The sequence below is a fragment of the Hippichthys cyanospilos genome, chromosome 6, assembly GCF_059441005.1.
Source record: "Hippichthys cyanospilos isolate Australia breed blue-spotted pipefish chromosome 6, RoL_Hcya_1.0, whole genome shotgun sequence".
Taxonomy (NCBI): domain Eukaryota; kingdom Metazoa; phylum Chordata; class Actinopteri; order Syngnathiformes; family Syngnathidae; genus Hippichthys; species Hippichthys cyanospilos.
This window is the reverse complement of record NC_142374.1, coordinates 14,005,535-14,026,238: the sequence shown is the minus strand read 5'-3', so window position 1 is coordinate 14,026,238 and position 20,704 is coordinate 14,005,535. Positions and strand designations below refer to the sequence as shown.

At 39.8% G+C, this 20,704-nt stretch overlaps 1 protein-coding gene across 2 annotated transcripts in view; it reads left to right on the top strand.

Moving 5' to 3' along the window:
• Positions 1-20,704, top strand: part of frmd4a (FERM domain containing 4A) — a 133,760-nt gene that overhangs the window by 29,623 nt on the left and 83,433 nt on the right. The window contains exon 1 of one of the 2 annotated variants that reach the window (XM_088416702.1): positions 11,145-11,208. The exons of the other annotated variant lie outside the window; for it this stretch is intronic. Coding sequence (XP_088272828.1) covers positions 11,194-11,208 — 15 coding nt within the window. The 5' untranslated portion in view covers positions 11,145-11,193. Of the gene's footprint in view, positions 1-11,144; positions 11,209-20,704 lie in introns of those variants that run through there. 2 annotated transcript variants of the gene reach the window in all.

The window sequence follows — 20,704 nt, the reverse complement described above, 5'->3', positions numbered from 1 at the left end:
CTTAATGCTTAATTCCATTTAGCCTAATGCTAATGACAATGAAAAGCATCAAATATTTAAGCATTGGATATTATAACAACCAATAATTGAGCAAAATATGAAGACAATGTGACCTGAATACAGCACCTGGTGCCCATGTTTACCGGTGGCAACAGGTACTCCGTTATAGATATTGCTAGCATAAATTAGTCGATAGCTATGAGCGCTCAAGTTCTCCAAATAGGCTGATGTGATAAACATTAAGGACCCTGCAAACGTTGATGCTGAAAGTCTCCCACAGGTGCCGTTCCTACTGATCACATTTTAGCAATGCTGTCTCAAATGTTTTGTTTCAGCCAGCAAATTTGTCTCATAGACCAAACTTTATGGGGAGAGATTTAATGTTTCAAGAGGAAAGTAGTCTTCTGCTAAGGAGTTTAAATTTGAGTTTAAATAAAAATGTGGAGCATCAAAAATGTAAAATGTTGGTATTTGGTGATTAAGTGGAAATGTGTCATTTTGTTTTTTGTGTTATAAGTGTTTTTCACTAAGCAAAAATGAAAGTTTTATTCTTATATGAATCCTCTGTATTCGATTAAAAATTTTGATATCCAAATACCAAAAATACTCAAAATCTGCAGCATACTGTAGGTATCAGTATGCATACTGTATTTTGCATGACAATATTACATAACCATTTTTACAACCATGCATACTGTAGTATGTTTTACAATAATACATAACCATATTTATAAGTAAGGATATAATTTGAGTTGTGTGAAGGGCTCAGTGGCATTTCCATTCATTTAATTGAGAATAGTTAATTTGGAAAAAAATGTGTTTTTAGTTATGAATCACTTGTATTTGCATCTCAAACCATGTCTTTAGTATGATCCTTAATTGACCAGGTGTCCCACAACCATGAACTTTACATTAGTTCATGTAAAACATACGGGTGTATGCCAGCACAAATCCCCATTAGACCTTTTTCACCTCTGAATTATATCAGATCCGAGTGCCAATTACACTTTCCATTACTGGGAGTTGGTTGGAAATACACACTCTCACACTCACACACACACGCACACACACACACACACACACACACACACACACACACACACCTACACACACACACATGCAGACTTTGATGAACGAGCAGAGTATTAGTTTTGTCACCCTTTCCATGAAGGGTGACCTCCGTGTTGAAAGGATATCATATATCACACAATCAGAAGATCTCCTTATTTACATAAAACCTTATAGAAACCAGGAGATTTCTTTAACCTCGTCATACGTTTTTTCTCATTTTGTGTTTTTATTACGATATTTTAATACAAGCCTTTTAATATATTGAATTGAATATATAATATAACACCCCCCACTTCTGGCCATTTGTCTTTCCTCCCGGTTTCGGAAGCTGGAAGCAGCTATTGGCTGGCCTGCTTAAGATTGATTGGCTAACTGTGAAGTGGAGTGGTGTCAACGCTTTCCTGAGGGTTGCCAAGACCCAAGGCAAGGACCGAGAAGAGTAGGAACAAAAGAACTACATGTTTTGTGAAATCCAATTTGGAGATACATTCATAACAATGGCAACAGTTACATGTTATACTCCCAGTTGGTCTCTACGACTGAATGCGTTCCAGTCCTCTGGCTCCCTCACAATTTCAGTCACAGCCTGAAGGTGTGTTGCAAAAGCAAATCACGTACGTTCACTCCCCGCGCTGCCGTGTTCCTGCTCTCTGGCCTTGGTGCTCCTTCGAGGGTAATTGGCATTGTTGCAATGACAACAAGGTTCCCGGGCCCGGGTCTGTTTTGGGGGAAGATCCCTTGGGGAGTGTGCACTTCTTACAAGACAACCGAGGGGGGAAAACAGCTGCAAAGGGTATGCTAGCCAAACAATAGAACAGGAAAAGAAGGAACAATAACAAAATGCGTAAGTATTTCCTTTTTTGAAGTTCAAGACTCCATTTTTTAATAATCTGCAACATATTCATCTGTGACTCAGTATTAACACATTCATTTCACAGATTTTTTTTTTTTGGAATCTCTCTGAATGGCCTCCAGATGTCGTATGATGGGGCCAGGACCCTGTGTAAATAAGACTTAGTGTCAAGGAAGTAGGTGGTGCCTTGACTTGAGAGTTGAATCAATTCTGTGATGATGTTTGTAACTCAAAATACTTGCAGCTCACATCCTCTTTCTCCATTGAGATAAACTGAATTCTAGTCTCCCAAAAAACTATAGAATTTTATTTAGGGAAATAAAATTCTATAATATCGTATTTCATACAAACACATTTATCAATCAGTCAATTCTTATTATTTGATAATTGCATGATAAAAATATAAAAAAAACAAAGGATTGGGTCATCTGCCATCAAGAAGCTGCATACTGACATACTGTACCTACATATGGTACATTGATGATATACTATGTTTACAACTACACAGCAACCAACAATGATATTAGCTGGTTTTCACATATGAATATTGTTAGAATTTCTCTCTACATGGGTTGTGTAGTTGTGCTCAAATATCCATTGTTAGAAGGATTATATTACCACAACTACGGTACATGCTATTTGTATGAAAAAGCAATAGCATTTTGCATCGTGTGTTAGCAAAAATCTGGTGGACATTTTAAAGGTAACGTTATGTGGGTAACAGTCAGTGTTTTATGTATGTATTTATTTAAGTTTTTGTTTTACAATAAACTAAATTGCCAAATAAATAATGTGATTACGCAGGGGACTGCTGCACCAAACCAACAGCATTTGACGTCTTTATCGACTCATTATATGTGTTGATGCTTTGTCTTTCTCAAGCACTGCTTTGCTCCAAAACGTTCTGTTTTATGCAATCATAATGTGTTATAGATAATGGATCCACGTCATTTCTATGCACCAGTGCACTAATGTCGATTTGATGATTACCATGCTCGAGGAGACAAAGACGTCAAACGCTTACTGTGCTTGCAGGTATGTTGTTCAATTTGCATTCGTAATATAACAACATGCCACTAGCACATACGGCTGTTGCCAAATGCAGACACCAGATGACTTTTTGGTATATCATCTCAGAAAGGCTGATGCTTGCAGGTTAGGAGCATCTGGGAAAAAAAAAAAAAAACATGGACTAATAGACAGGTGGAAGAATAGGGAACCGAGAATAATAGAATGAGAGAGGATAAAAGTGGAATAAATTAGCCCCAACCGTACTCTGGAGGGGAGAATATTTTTATGGCAAGGTGGATTTTTTTGGAAGTGGGAGTGCATGACACTCAAAGCAGCAGTGAACAGGGCACACATTACACAAACCCAGATTTTTAACAAAATAATCAGTGCTGTCAGGATATTTAAAAAAAAATAGATGAATTAAGATATAAATGTAATTGATTTAATAATCTCATTTTAATCCCACCTAAAATTTCAGAGAAAATCCCTGCGCAAGAGGTGTTGTTGTGGCAGCGGGGTTGGTTTGGCAAAGAGCTTTGTTATGGCTTGCATTTTTGTTGGTATCGTTATCTGTGGGTGCAGTTGCATTGCAGCTGGGTGCTTTGCACTGATGTTATAGGCTAAATTTGAGCTGCTTCTGCGCCAAGCAAGCTTTTTCAAAGAATGCATATCACTAACTATATCTGATGTGCCATTGGGGTGCTTTTTTTAAAAATACTTTTACCATTATTCGGACCAACAGCTCTCACATGACATTTTCACGTGTTTATTCTGCTCCTGACCTTGCCTTCTTTCCACTGCCTTTCAAGTTTTGCTAAACACAATGACAGACAGTCAGTTCAGGGTGTTATTCACTCATGCCAAAACCCAAACAACTCAAAAACAAGTTGCCTGATGCGCAAAAACAGATCTAATTCACATAGAGAAAGCATAAAGTTAGAGATTAAAGATGAAAAACTGCTTTAACTTTTGAAGGAATTGATAGCAATTATTCTGGTAATGTGACAGCCCTAATTTACAAACGTTTAATGTTCTGTGTATTCCAATTATCTGGCTTCAACTCCAAAGTGTATCGACTACTGTTTGTTTTATTTGACCTCTCCTGTGTAGGCGTTTAGCTACGGATGGTGTGCAGTTTGTTGCCAAGTGTCTAATTATCACACTCCTCCCGTGTGTACATGGTACACACCACACCAAATTAAACCCAAATATGAAATCGCACTTGATAGATTGATGCTCTCCGTCCTCCGGGGAATCCTCACATCAACATAAGTGTCTCGCTGACCCCCGATGCTCAGCTTGTTACAGCAATTAAATATGACATGCGTCAGCTTTATATCTCACATTGTGTGTGAATGCATGCTTGCGCATACCCTGGGGGTATTTCGTTCTGAACAGATGTGCACATCTGCGATCGCACTAAGGCCATTAATATGTGTCTGGAGGTGTTTGTGCGGATGCATGTGTTTTCCGGCAACAGCTGCTGTTGTTCTGCCTGTAATTTAGGTTTTGTATGAGACTAATTTGTTCATAGAGAGCGCTGACTTGAGTTTACTCTTCCTCTCATTTTGTCATTTTAGAATGACAAAAAATGACAGGGATACAGTAGTTCACCAACCATTATTAGCTAGAATGGCATTCCCCACTACAACAAATTATACTGCAGATCCTGAATGTGATCCCCACAAAAATTCTAGCTTCCAAATGGAAAAATGATTCCTTTAGCTGTTCCATGTTAGTCCCTTCCTGATCCCTACACAGAATGTAATGTTGTATTTGCATAATCTTCATTACTGAGGTCATTATTGCTGCTCTATGTCAATCAAACCTGGCGATTGCTCTCGCTATTATGAATCAGATTTTCCTAAAATGGCTTCACACACAAACCTACAAGCTCAGCTGTCCAGATTTTTGCATCCCTAGCTCTGAAAAGCAACTCAACCACAAAGTGCAGCACAAGGACCAACAGTGGCAAAACAACCAAGGATTTAAACACATGTCATGTGACCAAGAGAGACTGGTTGATAATATAGAATGAACTGCTTAAATGATGACTTTATAAGTAAAATTTCCAATCCGTGTCAGTCAAAAAGAGAGCGTTAATTTCTTCATTTGAAAGAATTGTGTATTTTGGGTGCATGAACACATACAAGCCACTAGAGGGCAATCCATGATGGGCTTCCCTATGACTTTCCAAGACTTGCCAAAGCCTACCCCAACACTTGCTTCTGCTTGTGCGTCTAGTGGTGTTTACATTCCTACATGAGCACTTTTTATGAAAGAATGGAGAAGAAAGAACTACGGACTGCAAAGGATACCCAGCTGTCAGGCGCACGTGCCCTCCTCGCCTTGTCCTGTCTGATGTATGGAGTTAATGAGAGGGGACCTTGAACTCTAACGAGTAGCGTTCTGCTGAGTGACAGTGGCTGCCACTGGACGTTTGGCCCTAGTAAACACAGACCTTTAGCGGGCCCCTCTGCCCATCCGTCATCAGAGCTTCTTTATAGGGGACCAGGTGGGAAAGCAGGACAGAGTATGTGTATAATTAATGACCTCATGTCGATCCTCCTGCTGTCCCAGGCAGAGACACCAATGTTGTTGCAAGACAAAGACTGGGGGCAGCAGATAAAGGCAGAATGGGGAAAAGAGATGTGCAGTAAGATAACATCGTATAGCATCACCGGTTAATGTTTGTCTATAGCAGGGTATGAAATTAATTTTCTCAGTGGGCCACATCGAAGTTATGTCTCAATTCTACTAGCCCAAACAATATCTCAAATTATGTATCCCTATTTATATAAATGGAAATGCCACAAATAGGCCCCAGCCTCCAACAACAATAAAAATAGAAATTGAACAGTTTTAAAGATATTCTACTTAAATTCAGCGGACACTGCGTCACTCCTGGTGTGCGTACCTGATGGCAGTATAACCCAGGCATGAATAGGCTATGCGGGAGGCGAAGACACTCATATTCCTAGTACCAACAAAAAGTCACTCATTTGTCATTAAAATGTCACTCCACAGTGTGTGCTCATATATCCATTCTTAAACTGTGACTTGAGAACAAAGAATAAGATTTGTAGTCACTTAACTCAGATAGTATGAACCCAGCCTGGCAACTGTGCTTAGCTACTAATTACAGCCATTGCATTAAGCCCTCTTTTCTACTTACCAGAGGCGCAATTACACTGGCCTAAGCTTTTCCGACCACTAAACCTGCCCCCTCTGTTCTTTCCCACTCGTCTGTCCCTTTGTAACAACAGAGGCTTTTCAGTTTCCATGGCAATGATGTGAACTGAGGCTAAAATCGGGGCAACCGCCAAGGGAAAGCACCTTGGCCTAAAGTGGGACCTGGGAGCGATCAAGCTCTGCCTGTCGGAGGCACATATGTTTTCAGATGGCCTCGGAGGTGAGGAGGACAAAAGCAAGCAAAGGTTGGCTTGACTCGTCTGTAATCTCAGGGGAGGCCTGTAAAGGCCATGGTCCCCATGAGGTTGGTATTTGTCTTCACTACACATGGCGGGATTAAAACTCCATTATTGTATGCTCTTTAAAAAGTAGTTACAGCTTAAATTTACCCACATATAACCACAAATTCAATTTAAATGCTGAATGGCTTTGGAATTGTATAGCATTTTGCTGCCATTAAGTTTAAATCCGTGCATGCGTGATAAATACCACAAAATTTACTGTTATATAATGTACAAAGGAAATCCAACCAAATATGTAACACACAGAACAGAATCAAATTGTGCCACTTTCTAGACAAGGCTTGGGCAAAACATTAGTGGGAGGGGACAAGCTTCTCAAATTACAATTTCAATCTCACAACACCAATCTGCCCGTGTCCTTGCGTGGCTACCGGGGAGTTGCCACACCTGTCTGAGGTGTGTACCAACAAGCAGCTTAGTGTCATGCCTGCGGCAAGAGGTGGAGCTCTTGCCTGGCTTTGTTGTTCTCCCGGGAGAGATTGGATGCTTGTGCACTGAGGCACCGATATTCGGTAGTTCACGTCTGCTCTTGAGGAGAGCCAGTAAAAGGCAAGCCTGTGTGAATGTGTGTGTGACCCGGTGCGCAGATGCATCCTCTTTCTACGTGTACTTTATGTCCACATGCACATTTAAGTTGTTGGGCCTTGTGCCTGAGGGATTCATTGTCTATAAAAGAGCCAAGTCATTTAGTCATGAGCGATCGAGAGTTTACGAGCTTTGTAAATGCAGCTGCATCCTCTCGACAAAAATCTGAGCTTTCAAAACAACAACAAAAAAAAGTTTAGAAATTTGGAGAATTAGTTTAAGCCTTTACATACGTAATTTTATTTTGGTGGCCTTGGGTAACGCGATTTGAACGTAGGCCAGGTTAATATTTGAACTATTTCAACAGATGAAAGAGGGCAGAACAATTTGGCTTCAATCACAAAATTTACTTTGAAGATCCCATAAAGGTTATATTTCATCACCCAACGCATCATCTGACAAAATTTGCTTGTCTTATTTTTGTATACTTGTGTGTGTATGTGTGTGTTTGTCCCCTTAGTTCTTGCCACATGGTGGGGGACAAAATTCCAGATTTAACAGTACTTTGTGTGGACTTCTTACACTTGTGGGGACCTCTTTTTGAGGGTCAAGACGTCCTTTCACAGTATAAGTTTAAATTGGTTTTTAGTTTTGGTTAGGGTAAGGGTTAGGGTTAGGCAATCCGTTGTGATGGTTAGGGTTAGGGCCTAAGAAATGTATTATGTCCATGGGATGTCCCCATTACAATACTACAAGACTACATGTGCAGTCTCTAGCACTCTGCCGAGGATAAGAACAAGGTGATGGCTGGGTATTTCGTTGCCGGCCTGCATTGTACAACGTCATGAAGGGGGGTGAGGCAGCCACATGGTCAGAGATGCAGCCTCAGTAGACCAGATGTTTCACTTCCTGGTTAGAACTAACGGAATCATAAAACTCCAAATTAATAATAAGCCGCCAATTCAAATGCAACTTATAAGCTTATATGCTACTGTGAAAAGTGTAAAATAATATAGTAGTAATGTGGGGATGTTTAAGTGCTTTGTGTAACAAGATTATTTGCCATTTGATGTTCCCTGTGACAAAAGAGTTTATTGATATTTTATCATGGATATTACATCCAAGATGCATTTGGCCCCAACGAAAAAATGAAAATGCTTTGATAACACTTTTCTTTTGCATTCGACGTACTAGAAAAAGAACTCCTTAAGTCATTCCAGCTATACGCTTCATGCATTATGAGATGAGGATAAGACCAATCGCAATGATCTTTTCATCTTCAAAGTTAGCAGTGTTCATATTGGGGTTTATTTTCACCCCACTTAATACAGCATAAAATGGACTTGTCACTCTACCACTGACAGTTCATTTGTCTGATGTACATGGTCATGCCATCATTGGAAAATGTTGTTGAAAATGACTGTATCTAGAAGTGATTAAAACATTCTCTTTGTTAATATTTTTAATGCACCACTTTATCAATAAGCTATCTAAAGTAGACTCCTTTCACAGATAAATAATCCAAATGTAGGGCAGTGATCCATTACTGAGTATCTGTTCATGTTTTGTTTTTTTTTTAAACACAGACCTACGCTCATACATGCTTGCATTCAAATGTATTAACCCGTGTTTCTCTTCTTGCCGGTGTTTTCCTCAGAGAGAGGAATCATGTCTAACCCATTTCCCCTCATGATCGAATTAAATATGTAGCTAAGACATCAAACATTTAATGGCCACTGCTACAAATCGTGCATGGATTTTACGGGCGTGAACTCACGTGAGTGTCCTGATGCTAAGTCAATGCGAGTTTGGCGTTTGCACGGTAGAGTAAGTCATAACGGTCATTCCAGACAGCGAGCTAACGGGGATGTCGGCTAATTGGTAGAGTCGGTAGGTACGTGTGTGTGTCGAACTATGTTTGGATGCTAAGCTTTCTTGTTGCTGGGTAAACCACGTGAAAATTACTAGGGCGGAAAATGTTGTAGGTCTTCATACAGCCAGCATTTAAAATCTGCCTCCTGTCGCATTCTATTTACTCACTGCCCCTAGCAACAAAATCTTTGACAGGACAAGCATTCTAAGCTGCAAAAGTTATCTATTGATGCCATGAGTGCCACAATTTCTGATCAACTTTTATGTTAAGTGCACCTGCCTGTGTCCTCACATGCCTAACCAGAAATTGCAAAGAGCATCTTCCAAAGACAAAAACACACAGCAGGGACATTCATTCTAATGTGGAGTGACATATTTAGGGTGCAGAGTGATGCTGCAGAATCCGAGTGAATAAGAGAATGACTGAGCACAATGTCACTTAGTCCCCTGCAGCAAAACAACAGGAATGCAGCTCTCTAAAAAAGAGACCATCACTTGTCCTCAGTAGACTTAGACTTCCTCAGAAGACTTAGAGGGAGAGGCTGATCGTCAAATAAAAGCAAGGCATGTATCGGCCTACCACTATTCACATCTATAGATAACTAAAGGCCTTTTTTCGCTGAACCTAACATTAATTAAAATCCATATTGCCAAGGTGGAGTCTACTGCATGTTCTAATGCCAAGGGAAGACTCCAGGCTATTTCCTGGTTGGGCTGCTAGGCAACCACTTGTACGGATACAAGTAGCCTAATAAAATAAATAAAAGCATAATATGTATATTTTATGAATGTGGAAGAACATGATTACCAAGAAAAGTTAACCAAGCACTGCAAGAACATACAAATTGCTGGTCCTGTCACTATCGAAAATGGAATATTTCTAGAATCAATTATTCTATTGAATATTCCATGAATAAGATGATGAATATTTTTGTGTAAAATGATTTACAAAACATTTTGATAAGTTTTCTTATCAATAACTGTTTTTGTTTGGAATAGAATAGAGTAGAATAGAATAAAATAGAATAGAATAGAATACGTTATTGATTTATTGTTATTGTACAGTCAGTACATATGGAAATAGGGAGCACTGATCAGATTGGTCCATATTAAATGAATATGAACATTAAATGGAACAAATAGAATTGTTATTCTTTTTGAATATTCAACAATTCCTAACAACTACTAGGTTAGGAGGAAATGGTATTTTTTTTAATAACAAAGAAAGAACTTGAACAACAACTTGAACCTTAAAATCAGCATTTTTTTAATTAATTAAAATATATTTTTTACATTTTTTAATAATTTTTTTAAAATTGTATTTTGCAAGTTGGGCTGTCATCATGAAATATTTTTAGAATGCATAATTTGATAGAATATTGGTTAATCAAATATAAAATAATCAGTGTATTATGAAACAATCTTTTTTCCAATTGGAGTTGTTTATTTGGTATTTTTTAATCATTAAAAGCTAAACAATTACCCAATATCACACAGAAAGGATTGATGTTGTGCTTACCAATCTTTTTCAAAACTCACTCAATTAGTGGTTTGGTCATCATTTTCCCAAACTAAAAGCAAACTGTTTGCAAATATCTTATTTCAAATGAAAACAAAAAATAAACAGCCTATTTCAAACACCACAGAAAACACTAGGACAAATTTAAATAGTAGGTGCAAACGATTACTCAGTTTTGTCTCATATTTTGATAATCGATCAATTTTCTATTAACTGACTAATTTTGACAGCTCTACAAATTACATAGGCAGGCTAGAACAGAGCAGATCCTTTAGAGGAGAAACCCTTGCAAAAATCAACAGAAGGGCAGTTTTCAGACACACACTGAAAGACACACTAACAGATGTAGTGCATAGTGTCTACTCTCTTGACTATCACTTGTGTCAAAGTGTATACGCAATAAATCCTTGAAACAGTTGGCTGAAAACCTTCCTTAAGAAGCTTTATCAACGTGTCTGGAGTAGATGCTATTTTTGAATGACAGAGTGTGTGCGTGTGTGTCGGTGTTTGTGTGCGTGTAGGTGCATGTGTGTGTGCATGCATTGGCCGTATTTGGAATCCTGCCCAGGCTATGATTAGCAGCCTATTTTCCATGCCAGGTGATAACATCACCACTAATCATGAAGACGAGGAGGCGTTCTCAAGCACAGAATGTGATAATGCCCTGAAAGGTAAAGGTTGACAGCCAGCCAGTGGAAGCATTTGGGTTATTTGCCATGCAAAGTTTGACCTGCTGCCACTGTCAAAGCTCAACTGGGCTTGACGCTTTCTGGATTGCCGCTGCAGTAACATTCCTAGATTGGTCTGATGTCGAAGGACAATGGGTGAAGCCCGTGGACTGCTGCAGCATGCTGAAGTCAAAGGTACTGTCGGGTTTGATTGGATTTCTGTTAACAATTATTTAAGGGACATTTTCTTGGAGCTATCCTCCTTGGAGAAGTTAGATTGTGAAAGTCAAAAATTCACATACCCACTTCTTTTTCAATATGTGCCCTGCAATTGGCTGGCATCCAGTCCAAGTTGTTGCCTCAATTCGATGAGATAGGACATGAGTGAAGGAAAATAGCTCAATGGATAGATCTGGTTGTTTCAGTCATGAGTATGTGAAAATATTGTGCCTCGCAATGTTTGATTTCTCTTGTAGATTCTGTTTATGAATTCCTGCTGTGTCCAATGCATTAAGTCCCTTTGAAAGTTTGCATCCTTACATAATAAAATAGTGTAAAAATGGTTCTTGCCAAACTACGCCTTCTGTCCGCCTGCCTGCCTTCATTTATGCAACCTGCACGTGCAAATCCGGTATTTAGCTGTGAATGATGCGCAAAAGACATAATCACACTGGGAAATGCCGACCCAAGTGGCCCCCGTTGGAGGCTAAGCTCACTAATGACAAACGCAGGCCCAAACGTTGACAACCTGCCGCGCTCTGCACTCCACCTGCCAACCGCTTACATGTGACGCACTGTCTGTCTCCACCTTCAAGGCGGAGGAGAATTTATAATGCATGAGAGGCACGCCGATGAGAATTAAGAGGAATATGGTGAGTTATTAATGGTGGCTGGATGCATTTTCATTGCAGACAGCAATGGGAGCTACTTGGGGAAAAGAAAAAGCCCCCTGAGGTGAACAAAGACCCCGGGATTAACTCCTCTTTGTCTTCAACAGTCAGTCGCATGAATTTCATGAGACATATATGATCCATGAGAGTGCAGATTTGGGCTTTGTGTAATATTGTTTCTGTCACGCTCCGGCGCTCATCGCCACATAGCTGAAGCGAGAACTGATGAGCTGCTGATTCTTTTGACCTCCTATCCAGGAGGGACCATGGGGTCATGTGTCGATGGCTCTCTGTGACAGGAGAAAGGCCATGTAGAGCAGAGGGATGTCTTTGTGGAATTGTAAAGCTGGAACGGTTGTCTAAACTAGAGAGCAGTATCCATTTACAGTGCATTGGAATGCATCCGTTTGTATTTCCTTCTATCGTGACTCCATTAGTCTTGGCTTCAAAAAATTGTTGCAAAAATTGAAAATCTGCAAATACCAGAGTACAGTGGGCAGTGCATGCTGGAGCTTACTCAATCTGTTGGGAGTCCTTTCAAGAGTTATTGAGATGCTTTTGCTTTGCTCATCAGATATTCACCTACATATTTCCTTTCGCCATTGCCACTTGGATGGAAATTAAAAATCCTTCCGTCGATTCATTTTCCTCCGCTTTTCTGAGATCATGTCGCAGGGGGCAGCAGCGGAAGTAAGGGAGCCCAGACTTCCTTTGTAGCACACCAGGGAATCTTCCTAAACAGATCTCAGAGGCATCTGATCTGACTCTTCTCGATTCCAAGGAGAAGTGGCTCCACTCTACGTTCCTTCCGAATGACCAAGCATCCCATCCTATTTTGAAGGGAGAGCCTGGACATCCTGCAAAAGGAACTTATTTCAGATGCTTGTATCTTGTTCTTCTGATTACGACCCACAGCTCTTGACCATAGGTGAGGGTGTGAAAGTACGTAGATTGGCGGTTTCTGAAAAGCTTAAATTTGATGCAAAATCCAACGGAAGACTAAGAAACAAAGCAAGCAGGAATCTTTACCATTTTGTTTAAAACTGAGTGTCTCCTTATTTATTCGAGTCATATCCTGTGTTGTGGGAACATTCCAGATAAACTCAACTCCCCCACACTTCTTCCTACTTATTCTTACTGAGTCGATATGTATCACTCATTCTCAGACGGAATCTTCTTACAGGGGAAACAGAGGGTGCATTCCACCAGCGCCAAACAGAAAACAAAAACAACTCTTCTTGAAGTGTTCCATTAAGATCCTTTGCTTCCCGTTATTTTCTTGCTTCCTTTCTCACTGATGCCCCTGTGTTTCCCTCAAACCCAAATGACTCGTTCTCTTCCCCCTTTCCATCAGTGTTGCGCAAGCTTCCTGTCAATTCAAAGACATATCGCTGTTGTTGTCCCCCCATGTGTCTGTGAGACATGAGAGATCACTGGCCGGTCTTTAATGAGACCTTCACAAAGGCGCATTGACTAGAAGCCCAGTGTGAAAGAAGATGACCCCAGCCAAAAGCACCCAGAACTGGGCATCAGCTGCCCCAGGCTCTCTGTCCATACAAAGACATCCACTGTGGACAGGGTTGAAAGGGCATGAAGGGGAAAACGGGGAGCACAAGAGAAAAATAAGGGGAAGAGGGAGGAGACATCCTGTTCCCGCAAATATCTCAAAAATTAAACTGATGTGTGACTTTTCTGAAAATGAGAGTCAGAACAAGTCCTTTCTAGCAGCAAGGTAGATCTACCCTGTTCAGAAGACTCCAACTGGGGATTGTCCATCTTCAAGATTAGCCAAAAAAGACCAAAACGAATCATTTTGAAAGTGCTCATTTGTTACTATTCTTGGTGGAGAAATACAGACAGAACTCAAGCTGTTATCATTTGGAGAATGGCTTTGAACCAATTGTCAGGATTCCCTGGTTTAGGATAACATCAGTACAGTTTGAATTCTTTTTGGACACGTTTTTCGTATTGGCTGAAGGATGACTCTCTCATCCCGATTGGAGGACATCGAGATGACGTTGGAGCACATGCTGATGGATGTCTTTGTAAGTTTTTTTCCTCACTTTTGTCTTCCTGCTCTGTAATTTAGCAATTTTACTCTTAAACATATTATTTAACTCTCCCTCTCTTTTTGCACATGACGTGGCTGACCTTCCAATGCATAATTACGGTCCAAGGCCAGAGGCCGGCATATGCTCATGTCTCATCCAGATGCAGCCATTAATTAGTGCAGAAACAATGCGCCGATTATATGGCAGAGGTAAACACTGCAGGATAAATTGAGAGTCCAGGGAGCTAACCTTGGTTGTGTGGCCTACATGCCCCAGCACAAGGTGGGGCCACTGAGTAGAGACTTTGGACTCTATGCTCGGCATATGTGAAATTTTCATCCGTCTAACTTAAAACTGAAGTATAGGTTTATCTTTTGCCTTATGTCGTCGACATCTTCCGCATGTTTTCTACAGCGAGCCATCGATCACCCCGCTGGGAATAAATACAGGAAGGAAGGATTTAGAATGAAATGAGGGACGAGAACAAGAGGGGGGATTCTGATGGATGCTGCTGTCATATTCCCGTTTCCCTTGACGCTCGTCTTGAGGCAGATGACTCAAGTTCCTGTGGTTTACGAGGTGTTAAAGTATTCCCAATGAAAACTCACACACATTCCGTCTTTAAGATAGTTTTTAAGGCAGCCCAGTACGGTGGCCGACTCCCCGCCTTGCGTTAAGCTGCTCGATGATGTAATGAGTTTGGTCATTTAGCTCCTGCTTTCTCAACATTGTTTACGAGCGCAAGCATCTGATTGGGGAGAAGAGTAAAGCTTTCCTGGGATGAACTCAGTTGCTGGCATAACACCTGCACCTTCAAAACTTAATTCAGGGGTTGCTGAGTGCCAGCATTACCATATTTTGGAGATTGTTTTCATAAATGAATTAACAGACGAAAAGTGTTGATTCTGAATAATAGTTTTAGGCTGGGATACTAGCTTATTCGTGCAGTGTGTGGTTTCCAGGAAAATCCTCGACCTCCTCTGTGTTCCCGCTTAGCCACCTAATGCTACTCATTAATTCATTGTGCTAATTGCTGTTGGTTGCTAGAAAAGAGAGATGGCTACTTTGCATTGCTGAATATTCAAATTGCCACTTGTTTGTTTACTGCATACACACACGCACAGTGGTATTTTCATTCTCCCATTTTAGGTAAAATCTGAAAGCAGAAATACTCAACCCTTATATGCTGTTTTGGGCCAAATTTGATTTGACAATACCCTAAATTTCCAATACCCTAAACAATTTTAAATAAAGTTATACATTGGGAATATTCCGCCCCTCTGAAATTTCTTGCTAATACTTCACAGTCTTTCATATCATTGCTGTCCCTGTTTTATTGTCTCGTAAGATCTTAATCAAAATGTCAAGTTCAGTTGACTTATACTTTCTCTATTCACATCTTTTTTAAGTAGTGTTGTCGTCTGGAGGTTGGAAAAAATGACAAAGTAAGAATGAGAACATGTAGTAGCCAATTTGTACTCATGTTATTTTGCAGCACTTACTCATTAGCTATCATTTTGTGTCATGTCACTATTACGAAGTCTGTAGTTCTACCCTCTGTGTTTCAACATATACAATTGTCAGCACAACATTGTTTTTTTTTTTTTTCCTTTTAGCAGATGGAAACAGGAACGCCACTCTTAACAAATCCCACATTACAGGTGAAACACTGAAAATAATTATCAAGAGAATGATGTTAACTGGAATTTTTCTGACTTTGACGGGAAAGGGGTAAAATGCTCATATTAGGTCCAATTATTTTCCTTGTGTCTGTACCCTTCTTTTTAAAGAATTCCTCCCTTTTTATGGATGCCTTATTTCTCTTGTCCTCATTATTTTATGTGTTAACCAATGTAGCCTTGCATATAGTGGTCATTACAGTATTGCAGGTCTTCTTCGCCCTTTTGTTATAAAAAGACACCTAGTTGTGCATGGATATACTGGAGCTATTTTAATTAGCACCGGGTTAGCATGGGGAGGACACATGAATGATTCAGCTACGTTAAGAGAATTCAAGGGAAGCAACCTTCCTTTTACAACCGTCACACTGTGAAAGTGGGTCAGGAAATACAGTAGAATCACTGGTAGGCTTTGGATTTTTCAGGTCACTACTCTTATTTTTGTACATGTACAATGATAAGTTGCTAAAGTGTCACGCCTAGAAGCTTAACATTCCAACATTCTCACGGCATTATGACAAAAGCCACAAAATGTAACAAAACTAAATACCCTGCTCAAGGGGGAAGCTATTGAGCGTCCGAAGAAAGAGCTTTCAAGTCTATTCATGTTTCCAGGCAAAATAGTTCCCCCAATGCATGGTACTGGCTTAATTTCCATGGAGTCTTGGCCACAGTGGTTTCATTCACACACAAAAATGCCCACAGTGACAAGTCTCCTCTCATATTAGCCAAACGGTGGCATGATGTGTATGTGTTAATTGGATCTGCTTTTGGCTTCTGCAAAATGTCTCTTAGTGGCACCCACGACCACGTGGTCTCCAGCCAAAGCTGCTGTGTGGTGTGTTGTGTTTGATGAGCTTCTGGACACACTCATACTCACACCCATGCACGCACACAGATGGTGGCTTCTCATCCTCAGAGTCTTACACAAAGGCTGTGTCTGTCACATCAGGAAACTGCGCAGTGATTAAAAATGCATTCATTCCTTGTGTAGCTTAATTGAATCTCTAAATCCCACCATCCCCTCGGTCGCCTACCCCATCATCCGTTCTTCAACTCAGGGCTGGATCCCGGAGCCAAACACCCACCTTGCCTTGCTGATTTTTCTCAGTCTGCTGTTTTGTTTTAATGTTTTTCTTTACTAAAGAGGACCAGAGTGAAATGGGAAGGCTTCCATCACATCTGCTCATTTCTGCCTCTACTTTTCTTCCAGTGAAAGCAGAATTTTAGATTTTGGGTAGGAGGCTGCTATGTCGCAAAGGTCTCAGAATGCTTTCAGGAGGAGTACAACTGTACCAGAATCTGGAGACAGATGCTGGCTTTACGCTCTGTGGTTCAAGTGTCACAGCCAAGATTTTTTGGCACAATTTGCATCATGACAGGAAACAAATTGCATTGAGTATTATATTATTCGTAATGGATTAAAGCCTAAAAAAAATAAAACTGCCAAAAAAAAAAAAAACATCCAAAATGGCTCAGTGATACAAACATTGGCTTGTATCGCGAAACACTTTTGGGTGGTTTACTCATATCTCAAGGCATAACTGTATTGTTTTAATGTACTTTATTATTCTATTCTGGATTTGATACTTGCAGAGTTATTGAAGGATTACATAGCTTTTAGCTTTTTGTATTCCTGCAGCCATACTGGATATAAATGTACAGCACATGGAAATAGTATAAAAAACATAGAAATAATAATAATCAAGGATATCCAGTAGCTAAGAAACGAACATCAAGAGCTCGCAAAGAATATGTAAAATACAGAGCTAGGGAGGCTGGTGTTACTGCGTCCTCCTAATCTCTTATGTAACCAGTTTGTCAAAATCACTCAAATTTAGCAAGCTGACCCTGTCCCATTGACTCTCCCTCTGCCCGGTCCCTTCTCTTCTCTCTCTGCGAGTTCAGATTAAATTTTTCCACTGTTCAGGATGGTGTCATCTCAAATCTCTCACAGAGCACACGATGCCATTATTAGTTTTTCCAATTTGTCATACTGGGAGCATGGTGTTACCTCGGATATCGTAGATACAACACTTCCCCAAATGTTCTCATGAACATGCATTTATTTATTTATTTATTTATTTATTTATTTATTGACACGGTGTAGCTATCAGTACATTTTTGCAAAGTACTGTATCAGGACATTTATGTATGTTGGAAACTATAATGATCGGATGGTGGTGTAATGGTCAGCATGTCTTTATTCCTTGCATTCCAAATCATTTAATGAGAGGCATTTGGTTTTTGACGTGTCAACACACAGTATGTGTCTTATCAAAGAAGCCCGTAGAGTGAATTGAACTCCAGGACACATATGGAAGGATTAGAATTGTAGCATAATCCAAATTTAATCGGTTATTCCTCATGACATTTTTGCCCAGGCTGCAAAATTAGCCAAATCAATGGCGAGGTGACTATTATCATAAATTTGACCCGATTTGTATTTGTACATAATCAATCCGAAACTTGTATTCCCATTCTCTTCGTTGAGCCCCGCTTTTCATGGGAGTTTGACACCTGCCTATCGCGCATGTACACGCATGTGCTCACACAAACACTCAGAAGACACGGGTGCGTAATTCAAAAACCTCATCTGCTATTTCCAACTGCATATTGCATATCTCGCATCTATTCAAGTCAGCAGCTGCTCTAATTGAAGAAACCATACATGGCCATTTGATTGATATATTCTGAATACTGTCATTCTAATAGAAGCGAGGCATGACGGTTGCTTATAAAGGCAATAGGTATGGACATTTTTTTATTTTTTCGACAGCCCAATTGTCAAAAGACCGTCTTGGAGGTCATTACAAGCACATTGAAAAGATGGAAGTGAGGATTAAAGCTACATACATGAACATTATTTCTCGACTATTGATACTATGATGATGTCTATGTTTGGCATCTCTTAATTTAAGTAATTTCAGCATCAGGATATTTATCTATCATCTGAGCAATGACTTAATCCGCCGTATAAATGGGATACATAGATTCGTCAAAGATCATTTATTGTCCCTTTCAACTTTCAGAACAGTTAAGTGAAAATGCATAAAAACCTGGTTTTCGTTTACGGAATCTCTTGCAAAGCCGAAACCTCAAGATTACTTACAGTTCTGTAATTGTCGGTGTGACACTTATTCAACTGTTGCCAGGTAAATTAGGAAGTGGAAAACAGTAAATCATTGTGAATTGATTAAAATTTGAGTCTATAATAGTTAATAAATAAACACATGAATAAACAAATTAACATATCAATTAATCATTCATTTTTGCCCGAATTTGTAATGCCCAAATGTATTTGAATGCACCTTACGTCTCGTGTGCATCACGAGACATTAAAACTCCCCACTAGCCGCCAATGCCCAGAGACCTGAGCCCATATTCTACAATGACGGCGTAGATAACAAGAGGGAAAGGGTACTAAAGAGGGCTTATTAGCTAAATTAACTGTGCAGACAATGTTTTAATAAACATTTTAACATAAGCCTAAACGGCAACATCAATTTGTAACAATGCGATTTGCTGACCAAGTCATGATGACCGAGGATCCACCGTACCTCAAATGATTTGTTCACTGACTTAAGAGCTGTTATTTTCATTGCATATGTTTTATTCATAGGATAGCAACAGCAAAGCAGGTTGAGCATGTTTATCAGGAGGCGGCCTGGCTTGACTCCCGCGAGTCATTGATTTTTCTTGACTACCCGTCCTGACAAGCAAAGCTATATTATTATAATAACAACATCTGGCCAGACTTGCATGGGCTCAGCAAATTCAAAAAGTCCCATATATAAATGGCTTGTCATTGACTTTGCCCTTTGTGTGCTGAGGTGCTCAATAAACTATTTGTGAACTCCAGAGACGTTCTGGGGAATCTCTCCTGCTGTTATCGCGTGGAGTGGAAAAGCCAATACCAATCCTCCCGCTCTAACCGCATGATCATATTTAGATTTGGTGCCTGTGGGGAGGAGGTGGAGGAAGGACGTTTGTGTTGTGTCAACAATTATACTTGCAGCTATACAAACGAATATGACCTAACATTAAATTATCAATATGAGAAAGGCTGTTTTGACTAGATAAATCAACGTAGGAGATAGGGCTGAAATGTGAACAGTGTTGGGCAAGTTACTTTGAAAATGTAATATATTTCATATTACTAGTTACTTAGTAGTATGTTTTTTTACAATATTACTGTTTGTGTATAGTAATGAGTAACTCAAGTTTAAATTACCTTCAATTAACTTTTTTTTTTTTTTTACAGTGGTTATAGTGGCTTTTATAGTGGTCCAATCTGGTCTACTGATATATACAGGTATATGCTAGCAGTTAGCCTAGATTCTTCTATTTTCTTTCTGCTGCTTCTTGGAACAAAGGCATATTTCCGGTGATGTCAAAATTGTGTGTGGAGATACGGTTATGTGTGTAATGTGCTGTGTTGGTTATTAGAAATACGCCACATACTTTGATACCAGGAAGAACATGTTTTCCTTATCATGAGTGATGTGAAAATTAGCGTGTGTACCTGACTTTTCTGTATGTCGGTCCCCTCACAGTATGTTGAGCAGATGTTGCATTCAACATGCAGTTTGTCCAAAACAGCTTTGTCCCCAGAGCAAAGCTTTCCAAAATACAAATATGTCCCAGTTTTCGATGCGAGCCATACAATTGTTCCCATTTGCAGGAAATCTCCCAGGCAATCTGTTACCTTGAACGTGTTTTCTGAGTCTCGCCTAAACTAACAACTGTGGTGAGGAAATGAAATCAAAATGAAAATAGGCCTGGCAGGAAGCCCATCAGCATGCCATTAGCATAATAAGAATCCATAAAAGCAACATGACCTTGTGGGAATTTTGTATAGAATTATACCAAAAGTTAAGTATTGCCCATTAGTTTAACTTAATTCATTCCGTTGTGGACATCCATTTTGTTTGAAATCATTTTGCTGCATAACAATAATTGAAAAAACTCTGAACAGTCTTTGGGACTATACGCCTGCATTTGCTCAGTTTTTATCGCATATATGTTGCTGCTGTTTGTGTTAAAGGAACATACAGTGTTATAATTACTC